This window comes from Nilaparvata lugens, chromosome 7 (genome assembly GCF_014356525.2).
Source record: "Nilaparvata lugens isolate BPH chromosome 7, ASM1435652v1, whole genome shotgun sequence".
NCBI classification, from domain to species: domain Eukaryota; kingdom Metazoa; phylum Arthropoda; class Insecta; order Hemiptera; family Delphacidae; genus Nilaparvata; species Nilaparvata lugens.
In genome coordinates, this window is record NC_052510.1 from 22,376,615 (window position 1) to 22,401,519 (window position 24,905).

The window sequence follows — 24,905 nt, forward strand, 5'->3', positions numbered from 1 at the left end:
GAGCTTTGGGGTTGGTCGGATCAATTGAAAGGCATCTCTGGAGAAAGTATTATTATTTATGAAATTAGAGATATGTATTTGTACCCAATTTACAAATGTACAAATATCCAATATTACTCATACTTGAAAAACTCATTCTGGTATTTCGACAGGTAGCGATTCTCAAATCACCTGCTGATTGGAAAAGGCTGACTATATGTAGCTTGAATTCCACTTCCCGGTATTCCTGTTGGTACATCGCTGAATCCAAGGACTTCTTCCGTTTTCATTTCGTCTGAAGTCGCCTCAGCTCGTTGCTGTGTGTGGGGAGAAACAATATCAAACATTCCTTTCTTGTGAGAGGCGTAGTAGTCACAGCAGAATGAATGGAAGTAAGTTCTCGGTCACATGCGAATTCCTGCAGTGCTTCTTGTATTGTTTGTAGTGTACAAGTGTGTGGCAATTTTTTTCCGCCGTTTCTTGTCACCGCAAAAAGCAATTTCTCTGCTACCAGCCTACCACCACTACTCGGCGCGTTTATCAGTGTTCAGTTACTTTATACTGCTTAGTGCGTGAAGATGTTCGGAGCATGTTTGTCAAATATGGGAAACGTAAAAGTCCCATGAAAGAAGATGGAGAAAAAAAATAATTTCCCCCAGTTTTTTTTATTATTTTCCGTGTTGTTATTTGAAAGTTGTCAACCGTGTTGAATCCTTGGGATTGGGATTAAAGCCGATGGGGAAACATGTACCGTGCTCCCTATTGAAAATACAATTCGTCGCAGCAGGACAAATATAAGGATAAGCTAAGATAGACCTTGCGGACGGTTCACGTCGTCGATCGAATTATCATAGTATTAAAACAAGTGAGTTTAAATACCCCCATTGAGATGAAAAATGGTTGCTGCGGTTAACTGCTACTGGTCGTATATTGATAGGAAATTAATACTATGCATGACATGAAAATTATAATCTTACTTCTTTGGAAATATATGGCTTCAAGAGTCTAAAAACGTTGAGCTACATTTCATATTGTTTTGAGGAGGTCAAGTACTTATTTCAACAGATCACGACCGATCACAAATGTACATAAATATATTAGCATATAATTTATCATGAACAGATACTCAACTCATTGAATGTGAGTAACAAATTGAAACTTGTTGGTCTAGACTGAAGATTAATGTTCTAATACTGAACCGATTAGGCCATTTTAAAAAACGATTCTTGAGAACTTCGTTCTCAACCAAGTACGCTTTAATTGCCAAGCAATCAAACATAGGAACCAATCAGAGATTCTATTAGCTGCGTTAACGATCCTTATAGTTTGCTGCAGCGGTGCGTGCTTAGCTGAAAACGTTCAAACCGTGTACATTGAAATAGCTCTCATAGTTTATCATTTATTCGGAATTATTCTGCTAAAATTGTGAAATTCTGTACTGTTGAAGTGGCAAATGACGCTTTCCTAACAAATAAAAAATAGCGAGAAAGAATTCTCCTTGAATGCAGAAAACTCTACTAAGCTCTTCCTTCGTAGTCTACATAGTGCCCGCTTCAAATGTATCATTAAAATGTTCTCTGGGTAGTTTGAGCATTTTGGTTTGAGTTTTCTCTTGGGCTAAGATAGATGTGTGGGAGTGGACTTAGCACTGAGCTCACACTATAACGAGTATTTCACTTTATTAACACAGCCATAAATCTCTGTGTTTCTCTCTCACTCTCTCGCCATCTTCTCTTCCAATCCTTGTACTTCTCATGCTTTATCCTTTTCCATCGCCAACCAAACGCTTGTTCCTTGTTCCGTGCACTTGATCTTGTCCTGCTGTTGTAATTACGCCCCTTCTAGTCGAGTTACGGCCTGATGTTGCACTGTGCCATCCACGCCGTTTCGCTCTTTCTGTTGTAATCCTCTTTCCAAAAGAGCAGCCCGGAAAGATTCTTGCTTTCAGAATCAACAAGTCTGTTTTTCCCAGAACATCGTTAAGTAGGAGGATACATTGTTGGAATTCTATCTCTGCTGTTACAATTGTAACACCCTTCCCATTATCTCCAAATTGAATTTGGAATATTTCCTTTTATGCCCGCTGATGAATGAATTCATTCGAAGTGATTCCGCTGATTATGCAAACCGTTTTTCAACAAGTTAATAATGTAATAGAGTTTTAAAGGTGATTATTTCGTTGGCGATCGACATAATACATTGACTAGTGTCTGGATAGTGACAGAGATGATGTTAAGAGATAAGTGTACTCTACGGGTTACGAATCACCGAATATTCCAGCTTATAGCTTCTTTTGGCAAAAATACTCTATAGGAGAATTATTGCCCCATCAATTCAATGGGAAACCCGATAGCATTATACTTATCACAAAATGTGTGTCGTAAATATGTGTGGCCTCGTCGGCAAGGAGGACCACTACCTAATTAACTTAAAAATGAATTTCTTTATTGAACCTGCCATTACAATAGAGGATCGCATTAATTTCATTTTCTATTGAATACAATCAAATTGAAGTATATTTATGATACGTTTTTTAAATCAATACTATCGAGTATCGAGTGGTTCATTCCAAATACGCAATCACTATTATGTATTATTATTAGCATCCTATTTCAGATTTAAGATAAAGCATAACAAAGGCCCATTTTTCAAATTCTTGAGAGCATTCATATTCAAAAGCCATCGGTTGCACCAAGAGCTGATCAGAATGATTTAAACATTGGGTGTAATATTTTTGATTAGTACCCAAAACGAGTCGGAACGTTATCTAGAAATCTTCCTATAAAAACATTACTGCTAAACGTGTCTCAGTCGATTCCGATGCGAATCTTAATACATTTCGAAGACCACCTTGCAATCAAATATAGATCAATAATTACCAAGTCAAAATTCATAAAAACTAAACAATAATCAGATTCAAGTACAAAAAATGGAAAATATTAATCCAGAAAATGGGACTTAATGGAACAAGAGGATTACACAAGACGTTCTGCCACAGATACATTTCCGGCGGGCTTGCAATTGTTTTTTTTTTTTAATTCGGAAGTAGATTTATCATGCTTTTCGATTGATAAATGGATTGGAGAGCTGCAGGTGTTTTTTGGGGCCCTGGGTAGGGTTAGAGGTATGGGTAAGAGATAGAGTTTGGAGTAGGTGGGGTAAGGGTATGGGTAAGTGTAGTGTTAAGGGTAGATGGTGAGGTTGAGGGTGGGCACAAGCAGAGACAATTCCTGAGCCTAAGGGCTTGTCAGGTGCTTAACCTGGCGCAAGACTATCGATTTCCTTAACAGAGAGAAAAGACGAGAAGCCTGTGAGCTCCTCTTTTCCGGAGAAAGTGAGATTTTATCGCTGGTTGTTCGTCCAGACAAATGAATGGCCACCATCTAATGGCGCTCTATCAGACATCACCCCTTTCTACTTGATGACTTACATACAGCTTTTCTAAAATCCCTGTATTCTTGAATATCCATCAACATTTTCCGAGTATAGTGAGGAGAAAGTTGTATCATGGAGAAAAATGTACAATGTATGGTTGTTGTATTGACATTTTTTCCATAAAGATCGACAGAATGCATTTACTCACAGATATGAGCCTAGCAAGCTGAATCCATATTTTGTGGGGCTGTCTATTCCTGACTTGAGAGCCCAGCCATGTAGTTACTTTAAACCACAAAGTAGAAGGAATTTTTCTTCTCTGTGTTTAAACAGTATCCAAAAGATATGAATTGCTCAATCCGTTATGAGCTGCACATATTTGACATATATTTTGATTTTTCACCTGATTTACCGATATAATCATTGTTTCAACTATGATAAGAAATCTAAATAAGTTCTGTAAGTAAAAAAGCACAGGACTGGAACGCGTTTAGCATTTTTTATTATTTAATACTCATTATAATGATTCACCTTGTCCTTGATATTCAAACATTGTTTTTAGGTTGAAGAGCGCGGAAAATGAGATGACGTCGTTTGCTGGAGACACTTCCAAGTCCGTTTGATTGACATGCGCGTGTAGGTAGAATTGCTACATTTTATCGTATTGCATCTCTTAATATAAACTTCATTATATTTCATATTTCTTTACTCCCGAACTCAAGTGTAATTTTCTATATTGTATAGTTATCTATGTCTGGCATTAATTTTTTATTTGAGAAATACAAATTTCGCTTCACTTTGATTTAGAGAAATGAGTGAAACTAAAAGAGAAATTTCCTGATTTCATATCCATTTATGTTTCCTTCCAGAATAGGTGAGACTAACTTCCACAAGAAAAACTTTTTATCCAAAAAGTTAAACAAATCAACAGGCTCCCATCAAAACATCAAATATAGCTAAAAATTAATTCACTTTGTTTAACGTAACACAATTCCTAATGAGTAATTTATTTAACAAATTATAACAAATTAGAACGCCGGGAATGATTTTCAAGACTGTCCACTTTATAACGTAAGAAACTGTTCTCGTCTTCAAGGTTTGCAATTTTATCACTTTGTAACTTAGCATCTTTCTGAACTTCACAAATTTTACGCGAAATTTGAGTAAACGAATCTTTTAGCTCACTCAAATCCTTCATCATAACGTCCAAATTTTTGAGTTTTTCGAGCTTTTTCCACACATCGTCGAGGGTAACGTTCTCGGGACCAGGATTCAACTCAACACCTCCAATAATTAGTAACGATGCAAGTACAATAAACCATGAAAAGCAGCACTGTTCTAATTTATACAACACTATGTTATTCACAATATAACACCGAATATTACGAAACGAGCCTATTTGCGCGCGGTAACTTGCTAAATCTATCATCGTTGAGCGATAAGGGAGCACCGAAACAACAATCCGTTTCTAAAACAAGACTAATTCTTCAAGAGTTTTTCTTCTAGTTGCCTCATCTTCTTCATCCTTAGCATTCAAGATATGATTATTCTAGTGAAACTAGAATAATAATAATCCGTGTAAAACTATAATCATTGTGAAGCTAATCGAAAAAGTTACTTATTTTGAGTTAATTAAAGCCTTTCTCCTATTAATAATTTTTTATCTCCTTGAGAGAGGGGACAAAAATTTTATGAGTGAATGTTCCGGAAATTCTCTTCATCAAAAAATTCGGAAACTCACACAAAACATTTATTCACTTGATCATCCAAACACAAATCATTACAGCGACACACCAAACAGGCGCATCTCAATTTTTTATCTCTCGAATTAAAAATTGACTTCCTTTAATTGATGGACATCGTCTTCTCTGTTTTTCAACCTGCTCAAACACCTTCACTTTTGCTGGGAAAGCTAAGCAGGGGTGACACTGTTGCTCAGTTAGCGGCGTCTTTGTTTGTTGCTTGCTTGCGCCCCCTCTTGACACCCCTACCACACCACCGTCTATTCACTTATGTCTTTGTTTGCCCCCTAACCTTCTGTGGGGCCCCTCCTGGCCCCCTCTGGCCCCTTGTTTGCACACCCGAGTGTTTCGGTGACGTCTAGCGAAGGCGTAAACACACGGCATGGAGAAAATTGGAGGGCAAAAATCAATATTTGGTCGGCCTGGGGGGCAGTGACTCACTCATTCGCTCACCTACAAGCCAAGGTCTCTCGGTCAAATTCTTCTAGTGCTTCCACTTAGTCTTTATCATTTCTTCTCCATCTTCTACTTCAACCTCTTCAACTTCATTTACTAATTGTTCTTCTTTCTCTAATATTTTTTCTCGTAGCCTTAATAGTATCTACAACGTTTCATCATCTCATCTTCTACTTCTCATCCTATACTTTTCCTACTTCTTCTCAATCCCCGTCTCCTTTTTATTTTCTCATAACTTCTATTCTTTCCACTTCGTCTCTTCCTAATTCTTCTCGTTAAACTTTTTCCTTCCTCTTCATTTCTGTTGTCTTTCTTCCTCTACTCTTCACTATCACGTTCTTATTCTTGTTCTCATCTTCCTTCTCAGTCATGATCTTCTTTTTTTCTCCTTTTATTTCAACATTCACTTCCACCTTTTTCCTCGCCGCACTGACTCAACCTCTCACTATTAATTTGACGTCTCTTTGCAACCCACGTGTTTTTTTACTGTAGTATTTTTCCAAGCTTTCACGGACAGACAGTTAGCTTGAGGCTGTGTTGTTTTATCGTATTGGTGTTTTTTACGTACCTCCACTCAGAAAGTGGAAGGGAGTTCATTAAATGTTTTAGTTACAAGAGAGACAAAGTGTAGGTTTTGATTTCTCTAACTAAAAAAATCAAAATTCGTCAGCATGATTTGTCCACACTTCCATGTCTTTCTTTTTTAGTTTTCTTTCGATTTTCCCACACTAGTTAAGATTATTCTGTTTTCTTAATCTTATCGTCTTTGGTTGTACGATGTTTTGTTTAGTTTTAACTTGAAATTGTATTGGAGGAATAAGTGTAAGAGTGTAGAGCTGCGCTCTAACTTCACCCTCCCAGGTTTTGAATAGAAGCAATCAATCAATCAATCAATTTATTCCTTACGATTACTTTGATTATGATTCAATTTTTTTTGTTACTCATTCTTGTAACAAAGGTGTAAATGTTTTTACTGATGATTCCATGAGGAATCCGTGAAGATTGAAATTGGAATTAAATCAACTTATAATAATTGCTATAGATATAATATTGAATTGGTATAGTCCTATTTTTGACCATTGGACAGTATTATTCTCATCTCATTCAATCTATATATTTAATTTTTATTGACTGATTGTTGTTTATTTTACATAAAACAGTACGTATATTACCATTTACATCGCATACAACTCTTCAAAAAGCAATGTACTGATACATAATATTCTCAACACTTGCATATGCACCTTATTATTGTAATAGAAGTAGCATTGCGAGCAACTATTGTTATTTGTATGCAATTGTTAACAAGGCATTTATTATTCCAGACTGTGATTTTTACAGCTCCTTGTATTTCAAAGGTAGGCCTACGTATACTGGGGTTTTCAAAGAGTTTTAGCCCACCACTCTACGGCATACTGCACGCAATATCGATTGTGAATTCTAGCGAAGTGTGTGGCTGAGGATGGAAAAGGAGTGAGGAAAGAGTGAGAGAGTGGGGGTGTGAGTGAGGAGAAGAAAGAACTTTTATCACCCTCTTTCATTCGATTTTATCACGGGCTTTTTCCTATCCACCAACTTTGTTGGGAGTGCTTTTTCTACGAATGTGGAAGGCTGCTTGCTTCAACACAGTGCACGCTCACATATCAACTTTGTCTTTTCTATTTCCTCACCCAGAAAAAACCAAGTTGTATATTGTGTGCGGAGAGTTTGGTCGATGATTCAATCTAACTTGCGTGAACAGAAAAAATTGCACATTTCTTGTGGAACCACAATCAGAAGCGCATTCAAGTTGTTGCGCATTTCAGAAGAGAAACCTGAGATTGATGTCGGCAACTAATGCGAATCTATCAAACTTTTATTTCCAGGAGATAGGCGGTGGAAAAACAAATTCAAGTTCGGATCGGACTCAGCGATTGATTTGCGGCACTCGGCAACAATAGAATCCTTTGGATCGACGCGAGTTGAAAGTTTAAAGCACTCGACGACCATTTTGACTTTAAAAATAAATTATAACTGACAAAAAGACTTGATAGACTTTCTATCAAAATTTTAAATTGTTTGTTGTATTTTGATTTGTAATTTCAAGATTTGTGATTTTGTGAAGAAATTGAAATAGACTTGACCTACATAATATTGGGAAGATTCAAGAAAAAAATTAGAAATAGACAAAGTTTTGGGCAATAGCTTGTTTTTTCTTTACTGACTATTGTATTGTTTGCTCTTTCCAATGAATAAATGAATGAATGAACAAATAAATAACTGGGTATGGAAGCAGTTTGAAACAAAATTTCGCTTCTATTCTTATTCCACCTCTTTCAACATTTAGATTACAAATTCGTCTGTCAACCGACATTCTCTTGATTTTTAAATTGAAAATGTTCAATTCACTAACAAATTGTTTATATACCTATGCTTTGTGTCCTAAGAAAAAATAAGTTAAGAATAATTGCTTGCACTTGTGTCCTGAACATTGTTTCTGTTTGCCCTATCCACTGAATAAATGATTCACCAAACACATTTTAGGTGAATCATATGCCTTGAGATCTATGACATGGCAATTCATATGAGAATAAATCAATTTTTCTCATGGTAATTGATTCAGCCTATTGTAATATTGTAATTGTGGAAAATGTCAGCTCTTATTCAATTATTTACAAAAATTCAAAAATATAATAATAGATAGAGCTGCTTCTATAGAGATAAATTAAAATAGATTTATTTCTAATTTATTGAAATTTTCTTAAATAACTCAATATTATTATTTGTTACAAGTGGTAATTGAGAAGAATATTTCTGATCAATTCATTAATTCAAGCCATCTAAATTCAAAATTTATAGTTTTAATGTTTATCTTTTTACTAAAATTTTATAAAAAATGAACACATGAAATTCTAACCTTATCTTGGACTTTGTCACCTATAAATTTGGAAGAAAAATAGCACAATGACTACCTTATTATTTTATCTACCAATGTTATTAGATTAGTGTAATTTGCATTGTATATAAATGAAATAAATTATTGAGTAATGCCAATTTAGTATTATTTTGGAGATCTAGAGATCTTCAGAGGCTACTATACATCTTCATATATCTAATGATATTAAGTTTCATCAGCTTTACTATATCAAGTGGAGGATTTTATAAAGTCTTCAGAAGTAAACAAGAAATGATTTTTTCAATTTCTACATTTCAATAGAATTTGATCCAAACACAAAGACTGAAGCAACTAATATAAGGTAAGTGAAACAAATTACATGAGGCTCATCAATCTCAATACATGGACAAAACATGGGAGTAGAGGTTTTGTATGGTTTGTTGACACGCAACCAGGCACAGGCACATTCACCATAGATGACTGGCACTTTTTCACCTACCCTTAACAATACTCGGGGATGAGAGCAGCCCCTCCCAATCATTATTTGCATCCAAAAGTACTGTGCATCCTTCCTTTCTCGTACTCAAAACCCTCCGAAATAACAAGAGCATTCCTTCCTACATCCTGTAAATTCTTAGTGCATTTCAAAATAATGTTTCTAACCCTCAATCACGTTTTCATTTAAAATTCGGTTTTCATATTGTCCCTAATAAAACCAAAAATCAATTTTTAACCTTCTCAATATTCAGTTTTTCATCTTCCACTACTTGATAGGGTTTCATTAAATGAAATTAACTATCCTCTCTCAACTCAGTGTTTCCTTAATGCGCTCAAAATACCATTTTAATAAATAATAAAATTATCAACTAACCATTCCTAGCATTTGCCATCTTGAACATTTCTTCTTGGGTATTGAACATCCAAAAAAGGAATTTTTCAAACTCCATTCTACAGAAATGAATTCATAGAACTCTCACAGGTATTTCAGCATTCTGAACTTCTAAGCCCTTCTACATCAACTCAAGATTCACACGAATATGAGAGCATTGTCGATGATAATAAGAAGAATAACCTACGTTGATTAATTCTAATCAAATCTTCTTTCCTGATTGAAGATACGTTACTTCAATTTTCATAGCTTCTATCCTAACTAACTCAATTGATATTCATAGTTATGTATATTCTACAGTTCTTCCTCCTCAAAGAATTAATCACACAAACACACCTGCACTCCATTAGATATTGTGAGTTCTTTAAGGCCATATATGTACCATCTACGTTAAACGCTGATCTACGATTACAAGTACGTATGGTCGCATTTGATAGAACGTGTTTCATTCCGAGTTTAAGTTAGGAGCTAATCTATATCCGTTTAAACCGAAATAGTGCATATTATGGGATATGGGTCTTGGAGAGCAAAGAACTTATCACTAGATTGAAACTTTTGAACTAGCTCTTCGAAATGCCTCTTCTCTCATTTCAACTCATGATAATAGAGGATGAATTGCCGGGCGGTTCTAGGTGTGTTCTGAACCAACATAATACATTAGCTAAGAATATAGAGTCGCCAACCATTTCAATACAGGTATGTCCATAATGTTCATAAATACATAATGTGAGTAATGTGTCCATCATTCTCGGGCTACAGATATACAGCATCCAGACACACAACTCAGACATCATCAGTCTTGTTGGTTTGTCTTCACGCCAACCGGAAGTTACACTACGTGCCAGCACAGACAGCTTGGCTCTCCCCACCCCTGTCCGTCTCACAGCACCGGCACCCTTTTGGTTGCCATGACAACGGCGCCCTCTCTCTAATCAACAACTTCTGGCTGCTCTACTGGGTGTGCGCCACTTGCGACTACTTGCCAGTCTAGTCATCACCGCTACGACACCAGACAACTTGCGCGTTTGTTATTTGTTACTATAGTGAGATCCACTTTAAACTGACAGCCTTGTTTTTATAGTGAGTATCGGTGTTATTTACAAAGAAAGCTGACAGTTCAAAGTGAAGCTCCCTAAACCATCACACACCTAGAGAGATGAAATGCCACTAGTACTTGGCAAACATTTATGCTATTCTATGATGTTACATACTTTTACTCCAGCACCTAGTTTCAGACTGATTGAGTAATTTATTCTCACCCTAGTTGCTGAAGTTTGTTGGAAGTTTGGATACCATTACAAACTATGTTATATAAACTGTCCCCCAGACGGCATTATGCCATGGGGAATAAGCCGGCATTTTGTCTGTACCTGTTTATTTAATGTAATGAATATTTATTATTGTTAATATTTATATTGTTTAATATTGTTAATAATTAATTACTATCTAATGTATTACGCATGCAATTGTTCAATAAAGGCCTTTATTTTTTTTATTTTATAAACTGAGAGGAAAAATAAATATCGGAAGATCATTGAAGAGTTAGTAATGCAAATCACTTTCTTATTACAGATTAACAATTTATATAATTATCAATTGTGAGTCGGAACAGACAAATATGCCTAATCATTGAAAGCAAGAAGTGGAATTTGGGAACATGAGAACCATCTACCATATTATCACCAGATTTACAATGTGGAATAGCCTTATATACTGATATTAGAGCATTTTGGAGAACAAAAGACGGATTAAGGCCCGTATGTAGATACTCGATTTAAACGGAGGAATTTCAGCTGTTCCTTTAAACCACGTATGAAACACATTATGATAAATGCAACCATATCTACAAGTCAACGTGATTTAGCGTTAAACGTAATGTTAGCATATGGCTCTCAGAAAACAACAAAACTTTGATAATTTGATGGTTGTCAGTTTGATCATAAATAAATAAGGGTACCGTGCTCTTTCATGGAACTTGGAAGTCATACATGGCAACTAGCAATACATGGATAATCTGCTGCTACATGAAAATCAGACGCCTTGTGCTTTGCAGTAGCTGGGTTATGTGAGTGTAGGTTTTTCAGTATGCCAGGACTTGAAAGTTTCATTGCAAAGACTGCAGATTAGCTCCAAGACTTAATGATTAGGAATAGCTTGATAATTATGATCAGGTGTTCTCTTGCATCTCATTACTTTCACCTCCCCCAACAAACAATACTTCCGAATCTTCTCAATCTCAATAGAAAATTATTCAAATCTCCCAAGTTACAAACTCTGCCCGAGATCCAAAATCTTAGCAAACAGAACATAAATTAGGCGTTGTTGAAGGCATATCACTTCTAATGAACAAAGCCAATATCTTGCAGCATGCATGCTGTGCTCCGTAATTTAATGAAAATTCAATTGTTCCAACAATGAACTTGCCCAGAAGTTGCAACACAAACTTTGGCAGCAACTTGGAAACTACCATTCACAAGCTAAGTTCAGTTAAGTTGTGTTGACGCTTGTAGGAACAGCCATCATCCGGTGAGTACTACTTTGGCCCGGATTTCAGACAGCTACGAACAAAACCAACTTGATCAGGAAACTCAATTCCAGCAAATGGAAACATAAACTAGAAAAATCGGGAACTGGCGAGAACGTACAATGCGATTTCCAGTCGTAGAGTGGAAAACTGGGACGAAAAGTTGAGTAGTGAAGAGATATTAAACCAAATATGGCAGCCGCGCTATCATGGACAGGACGTAATGTATGCTTCAATGTTTTTACAATCAACAAATTATATTTTACATTTGAAAATGATTGATTATGGACTTTGTAACGTAATAACGTGTTAATGGCGCATAAGTCTGCACGCACCTAAATAACGAAAACATTTGTTCCTATCTAATGTTTTTTTTTCATCCATATTATCAATCAGTACATTTCAATCGATTGCTTATATTTATATGAGTGGTTTGATCGAAGTTTGAAGTGACATTTTGTGAACACAAATCCTAATAGATTTTCTGATAGATGATATGATAGAACATACCTTTTCCGTGCAGTTGCTGCCGATTGGAGTCTGCTTTGAGGTTTTCCGCCGTATGAACCAGCTCGTCCAACTGAGGCTTCTTTTGCTCCAATTCCCTCAGCACATTCTGCAAATTAATTAATAAAACTATTAAAAAATCAATGGACAAAAGAAAACAATACTGCATGCGAATGTTAGTTGACATTCAAGTAAAGAATAATTAAGAGAACATCGCGAGACAAGATAAAAATAATGTGCTCAGTAATCTTTGTACATCTAATTATTCATGGTGATCTATACGGACAATAAATCAATAAAAAAGTTTGCATTGCTAAATATTTCACATATTTGGTCCAGAATAAATATTATCAATAATAAAAAGTTATTCCTGTACCAAATTCATAAACTACAGATCAACCTTTCAATTTCATGAAGCAGCAATCGTTCGAATTTTCTTCGCTTGTCGTCAGATTATTGAAATTTTATCGATTACCGAAAAAATAAAACGCGTTATTGTCGTTTTGGGATATGATCAATTTCTTCCTTCAGGCTACTCTAAATAAAAATAGATAATAAAATTCTATCTACATCAATCAGATGCCTAAAAGCTCAATCCTTCGTTCATTGAACTGGAAAATGGATTGATCCAGATCCAGAACAACTCATGTGTTTAAGAATATTCTTCAGAATCCTTTATAGTCAGAAATGAGCCGTTCTTCTATTGTTCTTTTGATTGCGCTTCAGGTGGCAGTCGGGAGGCACAACTATTCTTCAGGTTATTTGATTTCGAAAATCCTCAGGAGGTTTATATTGCAAAAGCATTACATACACAATGGAGTAGAAGTGATTATTTTTATATTACTCGTATTGAGCCATTTGCATCGCAAGGAATATGAATTTCGTTTTTATAGTTATTATAACCCATAAAGAGGTAGAAATTATAATTGAGCAATCCAGCCTGCAAAAACTATTTGTAAGCCTTCTAGACACTATGTAGAAGGAAGAGGGTACCTGAACACCAAAGATAAAGCGTTCTAATTCTTCTTCAAGATGCAAGTCGCAAATGTAGAATAGGAGCTTGACAGAATATAAAAAGGACGTAATGGAATCGTGGGTAGGGATGAAGGAGGAGATTGACGGAAATGTAGACGGGGGGAAGGGGTTAGTTATTCATGATTTTGAGTTTGTTGTTACTGACGATGATGTTAGAACGGAGATAGGTGGGGAAATGTTGTTCCTACGGCGTAGGGGAGAAGGCAGAGAAATTCTGCTCTGCAGAGGAAAATCCTCTTACAGCTGGGAAATTCGTCTACAAAGGAACGGACCAGTGCCAATATAAGACGTGGACGGAAAGTCAAGAAGACAGTGTCGCTGCAGTCCTAGTCAAGAAAAGAGCAAATCAACTGAGAGTGCTATTGTAGCTAACGACAAAGACGGAATGCTGGAAAACGGTGCTGTGGAAGAGAGATATGAATAGACTGAGAAAGGATAGTAGAATGAGAAACAGTGAGAGTGTGAGGAAGGAGAGAAAATAGAGATACGATATAGAGATTTAGTTGATGTGGAAGAGAGAGAAATAAACGTTGTGATCTAGAAAAAAGACCTAGACAGTTCCATTTGTCAGCTAGCTGGCAGCAAAAATAATTGTGGAATCATGGCCAAGAATTCCCATTCCTACACCTTCTGGAATTTTCGAAGAATTCAAGCAATTATGTCGTGATTAATTTGTCAAACTCAACGTTGATATTGATTCATGAGAAAATATTGGAATGAGTTTTTTAAGGAAGTCATTGGGTTTGGTGAGAAATTATGATTTGGAACTCATGTCATAACTAGTCTATCATCTAGTATCTAATGATTTTGGATGATGGATGATATCCATATAAATATTCATTTATTTGGATAAATAATTATTTTTTTGAGTAAGTCATGGAGTGAGATAATTTAAAATGCATCTTCTTTACTTGACTCTGTCAAATTAATTATTTATTTATCTATCACATTGTGTACAAATACTTAACATGAGTTAAGATAATAAATTAGATGTTACCATACTTCTATTATACTGTTTGCTGGTGATTTGTTGCTTTTCTTACTTGAATTAGATAAACTAGAAGTTGTTTCTTTGAAATTTCATTCAATCCCAGTGGATTCCCAATCCCAGTATCTTCATTCAAACAGTGGGTCACTCTGTCTGTTCTCTCCGTCAGGGTGGTAGTTCGTTAGTTTTCCCGACTGATTGAATCACCTTTTCAAATTTAAGTTCTTCTAAAATCGTATCCAGAGTACTTCTTGGCAATGGAACATTGAAAGGCCTGGTACGATAATAAGAAAAATCTCGGCTTGTGGAACATAAATGAAAATTCAAATGTTATTCATTAATAATAAATTAGCCCCGAATAGATTTTCCTATTCAATTGAAGGCTTACAAAACATCTCATCTAATTGAATTGATTCACAAGCAGAATAAATACAGAAACAACTTTAGTTCATAAATGAATTGTAATAACAATATTCTATAATAATCTGTCCTCAAAATTGCAAGTGAAAGCAATTATCGAAATTTGGAAGTAGTAAATTATTCGCTGATTTGACAAAAATTAATTAAATAACAAGAGTGGAGAGCGATTTCAGTTTATTAAAGACTGTGCTAATGTAAAGTCTGCGCGAAAATCTTTTCTTGGCCATGTTAACTAAATATCTACGGAAAAATACGATGAGAATGCAATCAGTCTATTTATTGATATTAGCCAAAATGTTATTAATTTCAAAATTATAAATACTCAAGGCAATATGTATAACTATTGGATAGCAGATATTTCTGTGCAAAAACGAACTTCGTTGGACGAGAAAAGTTAGGCCGTACAAAGGATAACACAATGAACCAATCTATTTGAGTTTGTTATCTATAATCTATACTTATAAAATTCTTATCTCACTGACTCACTGATCACGATTTCTGGAAAACTACTGGATGGATTGCAACAAAACTTGGAATATAGCTTCCTTAAACGTCCTAGGTGCTCACTAAGAAATCTTTTGGCGATATATCAACTCTGAGGGTGGGTTTTAAGGGTTCCTGGGAGTATAGATAGTTTTTATTTTTCATAAAACGAACTTTTATGACGGGAGTTCAATCAATTGATCCTATCAATTCTATCACTTCACTATCACTTCTATCAATTGACCCTATTCTATCAAGACTAATTTAATTTTGTTTGTATATCCGATCGCGATAACTACTTAAACAATTTCGATGAAATTTTAATAATTCAGTATGATATTAAATGGAGGGTATTTTTAAAACTTCAGAAGTGTCCGTTGCGGAATCTGTTTGCAAAGAATGAGTAAATTCGGCCAAAATTTAACTTGGGCGAAAGAAAAGGGTTATTCATTAAAACGGTCAAATAGCTGTTCCTATTTCTATTTCTATTTCCTAATGTAGGAATTAATATCTTCCATGGAAGTAAGGCGCTTTTCCCATTCTCAATATTATTCTCAAACATTGATTGTTTTACCAAAGAAAATAGAAGGTAGCTTTCGTTATAAATATTGTATAATATGCATAACAGTTCGTTGACTGTCAGTGTTCCTCATTAATAGCATCAATGCTCCCCATTCAAACAATGCTGACACATTGATGTGAATCTTACTATAATTTGGTTACTTTAGATCAGATGAAGATAATGTATGTGGATATGTATGTCGAAAACGGCTCTCACGATTTTGATTAAATCAGGAATATAGTGGGTTTGTGAAAAAAAAAACATTTTGGTACAGGTCTCAACTCTGGGAAAATTCGCTTAAGTTCCTTGAGAAAGGATTATTGGTCCCTCAAGTAGCAGCTGATCAGAAAAAGTTTTCCATAGTCTGTTGAAAACGTAAGAGATTGTGAGCAAATGAAAAAGATTATAATAGCTGTAGTTGAGTTACCAAATTTGGCACCCTATTTTAAAACATTGCACTATTCTTGGATCTGGTATAAAAGGTTCAGAAAATGGCAGGATGATAGCAAAAGAAATTTATAAGCGATCTCTCCAAACATATGGTAGTTGAATGTAATGTTCATTGTGAGGTGATAGAAATGCGACTAATTTCTTCAGCTTCTGTTGTATTGGTTCCTCTGTTGCTCTATGTTTGTACTCAGCCATGACCTTGAGAGAGCCAGTTGCACTGTTAATTCCTATTCTGGACTAAATACCACGAGAACCAATGAGAGAAGCCATCTATTAAAAAAAACCCTGATCTGATCAATTCTCATAAAATTTAATCCTGATTGAAATTGAACATGGTTTTGTGCTACTGGGCCTGATATTTTCATGTTTCAGAATCAGCTGGAAACTAAATCGAAATAAACATAATATTCCATCAGCTGCTCCCATTTCCCTTGATGTCATTACATGACACAAGACAAAACTATTGATAGTGATAGATGACAAGTAAATACTTAAGTTGTCAATTTGGATAGAAATAAAATTAAGTTAAATGTTAGATTACATCCAAATTTTCATCCCTGAGCTTTTGGTTTCAAGCTAAGATCAGAAAGATATCATATAATGGTAGTCAATAATCAAAGTGAATGAACTCTATTTAGACTATGCAAATTCACATTCAAATGATCCCACTTCAATATTTATGATAGTAAAGTTTAGGACATGAGAAGTCAGCCACAATAAATGTTATACTAGCTATTATGAATGGACTCTTATGTATGAATGGACTTCCATGGAAGAAAGGATCAGTGGATTGGCAGCTTTTACACTTTTGGATAAATGAAACGAAAAGTAAGCGACAGGCTATGCCAAAAATTCCAGAATAAGCAAGAGATCCATGGATACCAGAGTCATCAAATTCCGAATCAACTTAATTTGGAATTTAATCTTCAATTGCATCAAGCAAAAACAAAAATAACTGCTGATCACTGCTGATTTGATAACTGTCAACGGGAAATATTAATTGCCAATGAATAAAGTCGAGGTTGACTCTTGAACCCCGCCCAATATTCTACAAAATTCGCTGCAATCAGACTAATATTCTACAGAGCACTTCCAACAATCAACTGTGCAACGATTCAACTGTGCAAATCGCGGTCTCTCAGTGGTCAAGTCGTGGTTAAAAAGTCATATTCTAACATTAAATACAATAAAAACTAATATATAACTTTTCGCCTAATAGAAGCGGTCAACCTTCAGAACATTTAAAACTAATAATACATAATCATAACTGCGACACTCCCAACTGTACTTGTCAACTATAGAAAGAGTTAAGTCAATGAAATATTTAGGAATTACGATTGATCAGCATATTAAATGGGACATTCACATCCAAAATCTTTGTTATAAATTAAAATACTTGATTACAATATTTTACAAAATTAATCAATTGAAAGACTTGAACATTCTCAGAACAACTTACAATGCATATGCTCACTCAATCTTCCACTACAATATAGAAGTATGGGGAGCAGCCTTTGACACCCATTTCAATAAACTTTTTACTATTCAAAAGCATATCATCAGGGCTGCGCTAGGAAGACCAAGACGCTATCCTAGCTGACTAATATTTGATGAGATAAACTTACCAACGCTTCGCCAAACGTACATAACAAACTTAATTATATTCATAAATAAGAATACACATCTATTTACTCAACGCAATGTCATTTACAATTTAAGACCAGCAAGTGTAAGTGCTTACAGTATAAATTTCACTGCATTGACAACCAGCAGTCATCAATTCAAGTTCCAGAGCGATAAGCTAATAAATAGAATACCAGACGATTTCATTAGGGATAAAATTACAAGTAATAAATTAAATAAAATAAGATCCTGGGTAAAAGAGAATTACTTTTTAAAATCGAAAACTAAATTACTATAATTATAACTTGTTTTTAACACGCTCAATTTAAACTTGGTTTTTTTTTTTGATTACCTGAAAAGAGAATTTTTTTTTATTATTATTATTATTATTTCTATATTAGCCTACCTATTTCTATTATTGGGCTTGTTGATTTTTGATTCAAGAATTGATTTTTGTTTTTATTCATACATATTTTTGGTTTACTATCTTTTAGTTTGTAGCCTATTTTAGAATATTATCACGGCAAATGTACAAATAATTTAAAGAATATTTTCGAACTCGTGGCTGGAGCTCAAGGCTTCTTTTTCCAGCCACACCAATGTATATTAGTTGATAGTGTTATTTTATGAATTTCTTGTGAATTGGTAAATAAATAAATTTGAAAATAAATTTGAACACATCAATGATTAATCGAATGATTTGACTCAAAATTTTTCATGCCAAGTTGAGGCCTAATCTCAAAAACGATTATAACAATTTTAGTAGAATTTAGATTATAAATGGTTCACAAAAATAATCTTATCTTTATATTCCCGTAGCGAAGCACGGGTGCCCCGCTAGTTTAAAATAAAGTAAACAATCGTCTTATACAGGGGATGGGAAATTCACGAATGACGCATCATCACGTCTCAATTACTCAACTGATTAACTTGAAAATTGTCATATAGATTCTTAGAAATGATTAATGAACAAGATTACTATAGCATACATTTCAAAGAAAAGAATGACATCGTGCCCAAAAGGACTTCTCAGTCTTTTTAGGTTGGCCTTTTACCTTGATAGGAAACCGATGAATGTAGCTGTTCTACGTTGGTTTGATTTGAGAGGACACAAAATTCCAATAGATGGACTCGGTCTATTGGCTAGCAATACAAACTGTAGCCGGCGGTCCGTGGTTCGATACTATGTCGGACGGAATTCCTGTAAACTTGGATTACCTCATGCGGAAAGACATGCAGGCCATTATTTTGACATTCTCCACAAAACCAACCTACACGCCTCTTTCTTTACAAGTCTCACAAATTCTCCTCCTGATTTTTGCTCTCTTGACATCTTCTCCCTATCGAATGATTTTTCTTCATGATAAACAAATCAATCGTCTTATTTGAAATGCTGGCTGACTAAACTGATGAGCTGATGAATTATAATAACCAAATTCCAATTTGAAATGGGAATGATGTGAACAAACATTTCCTTGGTTACTTTATATTGAAAGAAAATCGTTGATGTTGGAAATACCATTATATTTGAAATATACAGGTATTTTCTATACTATTATAGAATATAGTATAAAATTTCTACTATATTTTAAATATAGTGGTCTTGACAACATCAACGTCCTATTCTTCCAATTATGAAGAAGTACCACAACATTTCTTCCCTCACAATTGAAAAATTAATTTTTGTTATTCAACAAGTTTGAACCAAAAATAGTGAGATCGACTTCAAACTCTCAGAATTCCCTATAAATAACATCAACTCTCCCCGTTAATTCAATGCTGACAGTTTGTGGTGAATGTGACTTAGTAAAACCTCTTAAGCCTAAATTGACTTTATTTTTGTATTAGGGATAGTTGCGTCCCTAGATATACATCCATCTCCTCGGATCGAATTCATTATTTATTATCAGTGAATAATTGAAGTAGTAACAATCCATTGGATAATCCCGCTAACAGTTTCAGTTTCCACATCATTATCAATCCCTGGTGAAATTTGAGTTCAGATTCACTAGACACGTTTTTAAACGAGATACGTCATGTTCATTGAACGTATTTCTTCAGTAATCGCAGTGTAGGAAAAACTGAAAATATGAGTCTGTATTTGGTCATTTAATGAAATGTCTCATTTGAAATGTTGGATTACTAAACTAATGAACTAATGAGTTTGGAGAAGCAAATTCAAGTGTCTACGGTTGAAAACATATTTCGTAATAAGCCTATTGATGAGAGCTATTACTGGAGGATAGAACAAGTACGATTCATAGAGAAAGAGGGAGATCTAACTCACTGAAGGGACAAGTTTCAATTGATAAGCAAACACGTTATCTGGGGCGCCTGTTTATCAACGAACAGTTGATGATGACAATGATGATGATGATGATGATGATGATGATGATAGTGATAATGTATGCGATGTGTATGAAGCGATTAAACCGCAGCATCAGCAGTTTCAGCAGTCGGATCAGCAACCAATCAAACTTGTCGAACCTGTGAACCGTTTCCGGTGAGTGATGCGTCATCCTGCTGACTTCGGAGCAGACGAGACACGGCCACGAATACTAATCGCCGCATTAGCGTGATCCCACTCACTCACGCACCCACGCGCCCCACTGACAACCAGCTTTCGTGGTCTATCACACCCAGAAGAGATTTCAACTTCGTCCATCCATCAATTGCAAACTGGAACTTTCGAGTTCTTCACGATAATAGGCATCAAAATTGAATGATTAGCAGATTGTAGGTGGAAGTGGATGATTGTATGCTCGAAAAACAGTGTTATCATCCTTAGAAATTTTAGGGCTTTCGATTCAAAATAGGAGGAAAAGTGATTAATTTCTGACAAACTTTAGATTATTTTGAGGTGATTGATTAATTATTTCCATACACCATTTTATTAAACCCTGATTAACCAAAGAGGGCTCAACTCCTAATAACTGTCAATGATATCTATCTTAATAATGCTGTGAGTTCCTGCGGATTTTCCAACCAGGCCCAGATTCATGTCAAATCTCAAACATCACTCCGCAATTTTTGAACTTCTCTGCCACTTACCTTTGTCAAAGTTATTTGTCATCGGATTTGTAATTTTGTATTCATCACACATATATTTTTTTCATCAAAATGTGTTCATTGTTCTTCCTTTCTTACTCGAATAGTCACTTTTTGATATTGGTCAATTTTGAACTTATTACCTCAGTCGGTTCAATTCTATTTCTACGTGACGATTTTGACAGAACTGAGGACAGATCTCAATACCGTGATTAATATTCGTTTTTGAATGATTACATAATTGTTAATTGATCATGAATTTTCATTCAATGTACAGTAGTTGATGAATTCTCAACTCATCTCAATCGCAAAGAGATTGCACAATACCAGAATCAGATCTATAACCTGTAAATTATCATCATAATCCATCTTGGGAAAGGCTTGTGAAGTCTGTTGCTGTACAACTTGCTCAACTATTGAATTAATACATCATCCATTAATCACACACCAGAAACCAGCGGACTCCAGAATACCCACACAACTTTGTCCAAACTTAATAACCTCACACAGAGCCATTGATCTCAATGTGAATTACCACATCGTTTCAAAATATCGTTATTGTGAAATGTCTAGCGAATGTAACTGGCGTTGGATGCAATCATGCAAGAGAACACAACGTAGTAACTTTGAGCAGGATTTCATATTGTTGGGAGACCTGAGGCGGTTTGAGGGAACACAGGTAGTGGAGGTATTGGGGTCTGTCTATAGCAAGTGGCGTGGCTACCCAAACCACTCACGCCTTACCAGAAGCAATAACATCCTCAGGCCTCAAAATGAGTGTGCGTGCGAGTGATGCGCGTGCGTCTGCGATATAGATATGTACCCTTCTTCTGCAAGGACTCCTACCCTTGCCATACCTCCCTGTTACTACAACCACACCTCTACCACCACCTACTCATCCAACTCCTCCTCATCATCAACCTACTCACCTCCTCCTCCAACGCCACCTCCTCACCCCTCTTTTCATCACCGTTCCTTGACAAAGGCCCGTTGTCGTTAATGGCTCTTCTCAGGCGATTTGGCAATAAACGAAAATGCCGCGCTCTTGTAGCTTTTCCCGCCTTTTCCTGGAGTTTCCCGCCAAAAGGCGGCGCCACCGTTCACACCATCAGGAACTAAGCGATCGGAGCCCAATAACCGAGAGGTGTCCACGTGAAATATGGCCTGCTTCTCAGCCATCATCCACTTTGTCAGCAATGTTCGGTCGTTGATTTAGGCTTTGTTAGTTTGATGAGAAATTTCACCGTTCAATGGACAGTAGTGTGATTAATTGCCGGCGATAATTTTCGATATAGGATCGTCCTCACCAGTGAAATTTTTCCCTATTCATGCATCGGAACGATGAAGACAATAGATTACACCAAATTACAAGAATGTCCTTTTCATGAAAACATCAATATTATCGACTTAATCGAGGGGAAAATTACTAAATCAACAAAATCATGGAGTAAAATTATCATTTATACTGTTTTTATACGGTATTTTGTTCCAGCTGTATGGAGTTCGTGCTTACAATGGAAGACCATCACTCATTATAGGAGATAACTGTGACTACATTTTCAAATGAATTCCTGACCACCCGGGAAGTGTATTACTTGCTGTTCAATGTGATAAATACTTGAGCTGGCCTCAAGCAGTCACCTTCAGAGTGAGAGTATCGAGCAAGGTAGATAGACATCAAGAGCTATTGAAATAATATATTAAAATGTATACCTTGATATTCTCTCGTTTAAACTATATATGTCGACTAGATTAAATCACAACAAAATTTATCTTTTATATTTTATCACAACACAACTAGTTTCAACTCATCGAGCACCATTTTGAAATTTAATTGAAAACAAAAACAATATTAAATTGATGTTATTTATGTTCTTACGATAATCATCCATGTGATTTAGTTTTATGAACTACAAAACTGTACTAAAAATGGAGTTTTCTCAATCAAATTGAATCAAGTTCTATTTATTTTTGTTTTTGCATAAAAAAGGCAATTTCATCAATTTTGTTCATTTATTTACAGTTGAGGATGGCTCTTAGAGAATTGAAACCAGTTGTGTTGTGATAAAACAGAAGGGTACTTGATAAATTTTATTTCGTTTCAATAATTCCAGTAGCGCTGAAAGAAAAAAAGAGTAGTCAATTGAATTATACAGTCATCTTCTTGTGTGTTCATGAAGAAAATCCCGCTAAAACTTCATTCTATTAATTCACAGCATGACATGCATTTAATCCGAGTGAAGCATACGGTAGTTACAGTTGCAGATGAGTTATCGATAGTAGAGTTAGAATTCAAAATCATTGAGAGAAATAAGTAGCACAATCATATCAAATCAAAAATAATTTTATTACGGTTGATGCCTATATATGCTTTTTGCTTGTCTGTCGGTGATGGAATGAGTTGGTGACAAATTCAGATCATTCTAGAGAAATAAATATTCGTAATTGCTAACAGGAAGTAGTTGGTTTCTAAAATAGAAACTAACATCAATCAGTTGGCCAAATCCCCAGGCCACGGTACTGGCTGAGTTCGGAGGTCCAAATACACAGTAATAATGTGCACTTTAGATAAACAGTCAGCCAGCAGACGGCAAGCAACTTTTGATCGTAATTTCAAACTAAAGCTGGGGTAGCTGCAGGAGTCTGGGGTAGAAATTCGAGACATATGTTGGGAGACTAGCAGCGAGCAGAACAGAACAGAGAAGTACGTAATTTAAATGAAGAAAGTTGGTGGGTGGGCTCTCCATTCTATCTGCAACTCGTGCCGTTTGGGCGGCAATCGGCTTAGCAACGACGAGTAGAAGTATGGAGTGGCCTACTATCTGTGACTCTCATGCCGCAGTTCCAACTACAGGTCATTAAATGCTTCTCCATCTTTCCACGTCTGTCGCCTGCTCTGACTTTTTCTGTTATATGCGTGGCACTTCAAATAGCAACCAACGTTTCAAGAGGAAAAAGGCGTCTAGTTAGAGTGTGCAGTGTAAGATAAATACTACCGGGTGAGAAATACGAGGAACGTGATGCCTGTAGGTTCCTCGCCTTCTGCAATAATTGAATTCATTTAATCTCCAGTTGGAGTTTCCATTTTATTTTTCAAGAAAAGAGACTTCAGGCTCTCAGCTCTCTAACTAAACACAATATGTTCCAACTTCACTCCTACATCACGTTGATTAGACTATAATAGTTTTCTAGTGGTTTCTCAGCACTAATTTGATTTTATAATTAATCTGTTGTTATTCTGTTACTTCACTACTCAAGTTACTACATCTCCTAACAATAGTGCGATTCTGTTTCCATTATACCATTTCTGGGAATAGGGTGCAATTGAATGATTTATCTATTGATTCTTTTCGACAAAAAAGAAACAAAAACATGAAAATCAACCATCAAAATTGGTTCAAGCTATTGAACTAACCCTAGTCCTAAGTTCATTGTGATAAGGACGAATTGTTTCGACTTAGAGGTATTTCGCTTTCTTGATATAGTATGATGTGTTTCAGTAGGAATAAGTCCATAAATGAGATGGTAAGTTCGAGATGGTATGTTTCATGCATACACAAGCACCAAAATGAGACTGTGTGTCAATCCTTTCAACTAATTACGTTTGCCGTTGAACGTGGAGTCTGATAGCAAAAAAATATATACATCTCTCTAGATATACATCTATTACTTCATCTATATTGAATGTGAATATCAGGATGTCAAAATCGAAATCCGACAAGAGCAGAATTATAGATTCAGATGAGATTGTCACATTTTACAATATTGTGTGTGAACAATTTCATTGCATCCGTCAAATTCAAAATACTTTTCTGACTCAAATTCATGACAGGATGGAATTATTCAACAAATTACTACTTCGCAATGTAAATCTATGTTCCTATCACTTGTTAATGAGTTTCACGAATGAATTTCAATGTTTATCATGTGAGAGATAGGATAATTAAAA

At 35.5% G+C, this 24,905-nt stretch overlaps 1 protein-coding gene across 1 annotated transcript in view; it reads right to left on the reverse strand.

Moving 5' to 3' along the window:
- The window catches only part of LOC111057041 (dystrophin, isoforms A/C/F/G/H), a 608,133-nt gene that overhangs the window by 329,417 nt on the left and 253,811 nt on the right, over nucleotides 1-24,905 (reverse strand). The window contains exon 47 of the mRNA XM_039431878.1: nucleotides 12,351-12,456. Coding sequence (XP_039287812.1) covers nucleotides 12,351-12,456 — 106 coding nt within the window. The remainder of the gene's footprint in view (nucleotides 1-12,350; nucleotides 12,457-24,905) is intronic.